The 3,567-nt window shown below is 61.6% G+C and overlaps 1 protein-coding gene across 1 annotated transcript in view; it reads right to left on the reverse strand.

The window, feature by feature from the left end:
- Window positions 1-220: 220 nt before the first annotated feature.
- MUC4 (mucin 4, cell surface associated) overlaps window positions 221-3,567 on the reverse strand; it is a 12,262-nt gene continuing 8,915 nt past the window's right edge. Inside the window, exons 17-23 of the mRNA XM_009323598.1 lie at window positions 2,841-3,023; window positions 2,675-2,748; window positions 2,287-2,351; window positions 1,706-1,996; window positions 1,437-1,523; window positions 1,183-1,350; window positions 221-308 (exon numbers count right to left, since the gene is read on the reverse strand). Coding sequence (XP_009321873.1) covers window positions 221-308; window positions 1,183-1,350; window positions 1,437-1,523; window positions 1,706-1,996; window positions 2,287-2,351; window positions 2,675-2,748; window positions 2,841-3,023 — 956 coding nt within the window. The remainder of the gene's footprint in view (window positions 309-1,182; window positions 1,351-1,436; window positions 1,524-1,705; window positions 1,997-2,286; window positions 2,352-2,674; window positions 2,749-2,840; window positions 3,024-3,567) is intronic.

The following is a 3,567-nucleotide window of genomic DNA, read 5'->3' on the forward strand; positions in this document are numbered from 1 at the left end:
TGTTTGAGGCATGGGGCCGGGACACCAGTCCCCAGCCCACGGTCCCCAACCCTGACCACCCACGGGGACAATAACACCCAGGCAGACCTGGACTGAGGGGTCGATGGCCTGGAGCTGCGGTTCCCAATGCCTTTCTGGGGAGTGGGAACGGGCAGACTCTGCCCACTCTCCTGCCACCATCAGAGCTGGATCAGGGAAGATGAGCAGAGCTTGAAGACGATCAGAGTGAAGCAGAGCTGGGGTCAGGGGGTTTTGCAGGGATGTACTCACAGGAGAAGGGCTGTGGCCTCCAGAAGGTCTCCTTGGCCCTAGGAGGGGGGGAGCAGAAAGGGGACGACATGTCAGGAGGGGCCGGGAGAGCCCCTGCCCGGTCCTGGCACCTGGGTTGGATGCGAGTGGGGAGCAGTGACTGAGTGTGGGGGCAAGATGAGGCTACGAGAGGAAAAAAGCCCCAGTTGCTGTCCACATGCAATTTCTCGCCTTTCCACAAGTGCAAATGAACAGAGGAGCTTCCCAGAGAGCCCCGGCTCCAGGGCTGGCAGGGAGCCGGCAACAGGGGCAGGACACAGCTCTGACCAGCACGGGGGGCTCGGGGCACTGAGCTTCCCCCAAGCGTGGATGCCACACCGGGACCAAGGGCTGGGGAGGAGGGAAGGAGATGCTGGCGCTTCCACCCTAGTCTTGCACCTCGTCATCCATCTGCTAACTCCCTGCTCTGCAGGAGAGCAAGGTCCAGTCCTGCAACAGCCTTTTTCTTGCTCCATATCAACTCTTTCCAGAGCAATGTGAATTACAGTGGAAATCATTTGGATGGTATTCAAATTAAAATTAAATAGAAAGCCCGTCTGTAACCGAGCACTGAGTGAGATAAGGAAGAAATGCAAATATTCCCTGACATGGAGGAAAAGGGAAGGTAGTGTTCAATCCACTGACATTATTGCACCCCTGAGCAGCAGATGACTGGGGAAGGGGCTAGAAGATGCTAAAAGACCACCCGGCTCAGCCCCTTCCCCAGGGCAGGCTCCCCCTGCCTGGGCCAGATGGGTCCCACTAGTGGCGGACCTTCCAGAGATGGATTTTTCACCAGTTTTTCAGGCTGGTAAAGCTCTTCCTGACGTGCAACCTCCATTCCCTGCCACATTTGCAGCACCCACCCCTGCGCAGGTCCAGCCCATGGCTCACCCCCGGTGGCGGTGCCGGCGGCAGAGGCGCAAGGCCAGGCAGGCTGTGGTGAGCAGGAGGCAGAGCAGGGCCAGGGCTCCCACCAAGATGCCTAGGAAGGCGGCGAGGCTGACAGCCAGTTGCTCACACTGGGCGCCGGCGGGGGAGAAGATGGAGAAGGGGAGGCAGCTGCAGATGGGGAGGGAGGAGCGGTGATGCCATGGGGAGATGCAGCCGTGCCTGGTGGCCTTGTCCGTCCCCAGCACCGCTCCTACCTGCACGTGGGCCCCTCAGGCAGGTGCTGGCACCGGCCACCATGCTGGCAGTAGCCCCGACGGTCCCCGCGTAGTGGAGCCGGTAGCCTTTGTAGCCATACAGACCGCAGGGGAAATAGTGCCTCAGCTCAGCCACTGTCACTGGGGAGGCACGGCGCAGGTTCGGCCACGTGGCAGCATCACCCCTTGATGCTTCCCCAGGTATCCCTGAGCTGGATCCACACCTGGGGTGGGGACTGCCGCCCACCCACTTCCCCCGTGGGTGTTACCCAAACCCCAGGGCATGCAGGGTGATGGGGACAATGGGGACAGCAGGGTGCTTCTCTCGGGCTCCCTGGCTCGGCGCCGGGAGCAACTCACACTTCACCAGGTCGGTGATGTTGTCCCGGTGCAGGCGCTGGAAGAGGAGGCGCATGCCCGCCTCCCGCCGCCCCCGCCGCCCGTTGAAGGCGCCAGTGATGGCCCCTGGCAGCTCCTCGTTCAAGAACCGGATGACGGTGCCGCGACTGTCGTAGGCGAACTCAGACACCACCACGAAGGTGAAGCCATCGCTGTCTGTCCTGCAGGGAAAGGACAGGGCTGCTGGCGGAGCTGCTGCTGCATCACAGAGTGACTGAGCCTCACCGTGCCTCAGTTTCCCCATTTGGGGGGTGGTAAAGAAGGGATGAGGCAGGAGATGGAAGGTGCTGTGGGGCTTGTGTCTCCAAGGGTTTATCAGCATCAGGGCTGGAAAAACAGACTCTGGGGTGGGGGACAATGCCCTTTGTGTCCCAAACCCTGTGGCCCCACGCCCAGCCCTGCCATGCCGGCTCCCTGGGGTGGGCAGGGGACCACTCCACAGCAGACTCACGTCTGGGTGATGTTGGTGTTGCTCTGGAAAGCCTTTACCTCGAGGGAGCCCAGGATGGCCGAGACCTGTGGCGGAGGGAGCAGGAGGGCGTTAGGGGAGGGCAGGACAGCACCGGCGTGGGGAGAGGCTGAAAGGCAACGCGGGCACCGTGGCCAAGCCCCAAGGGCTGCTCTGGCCTTTCGTTCACGCGCTGGGGACCTGGCACATGGCCATGGCCGCAGCCAGCACACCGTGGCTGGCGCTGCCTCCCTCCAGCCCTGCGGATTCGCTGGATCCCTGGGGATCCCGCAGGAGGGGGGCGCACGGGGACATGGGCACCCAAGGCTGCCATGCTGCCTGGTGTGCCAGTGCATCCCCCACCCCAAGCCTATCCCCTCCGGTGACATACGGTGCCATTGATTTCCCCAGCCGTGGTGTTTCGCAGCGTCCTGAGCCGCAGACGGACACTTCTCCGGGGAAGATCTGCCAGGGGGAAGCCGCAGCAGTGGCTCTGGCATCCCAGGACTGGCGCGAGCGGGGTTGGGGTTCACCTCCCACTGGGCACAGGCACCCACCTGTGCTGGGCAGCGGCTGAAAATCCCCCCCTGCCACCAAGCAGCGCTGGTCGGTGAAAGCCGGGGGGCAGGCGCAGGAGGGGGTGCAGGTGATGGGGTGCAGGTGGCAGCGTCCCCCGTTGCTGCAGTAGCCCTCGGGGCAGGAGCGGGAGCCACAGGCTAAGCCACAGCCTGGCCCCTCGCCTGTGGGACAGGGAGCCCAGGTCAGATGGAGGCACAAGCCTGGCTGCAGGGGCAGAGCCCCAGCACACTGATGCATCCTCAGCCTCTCTGTAATGCCTCTCTTCCAAGTTTTCGGGTTTTTTTTATGCGTTAGGACTTTTAGTATAAATTCAGATCCTCAAGGAAAAGCCCTGCATCCCCTCCTCCCAGCTGGAACCTTTTGCCCTTGTGAAATCCCAGCCTGCTGCATTAGAACAGGAGCAAAAACCATCACCCCAACCCCACCACAGCCATCTGAAAACAGGATTTGGTTTTAGCCCCCGACCCTCCACATGTGCATTTGAACTTTGATGGGATGAGACTTTTTTTTTTTCTCAAAGAGAAAAATTGCACCAGAGAAGTTTCCCTTCCCGGCGGATTAGTGAGATCTGCAGCCTGGGAGCACGAGGGGCGGCTGGACTCTGGTCCCTTCTATTAAGGACAGCAAGGGCTTGGGTACAGAGCTCAGCCAGCTCCCTCTCCTCTCCTCTCCTCTCCTCTCCTCCCCTCTCCTCTCCTCTCCTCT

The sequence above is a fragment of the Pygoscelis adeliae genome, unplaced genomic scaffold (assembly GCF_000699105.1).
Source record: "Pygoscelis adeliae isolate BGI_AS28 unplaced genomic scaffold, ASM69910v1 Scaffold245, whole genome shotgun sequence".
Classification (NCBI taxonomy): Eukaryota; Metazoa; Chordata; class Aves; order Sphenisciformes; family Spheniscidae; genus Pygoscelis; species Pygoscelis adeliae.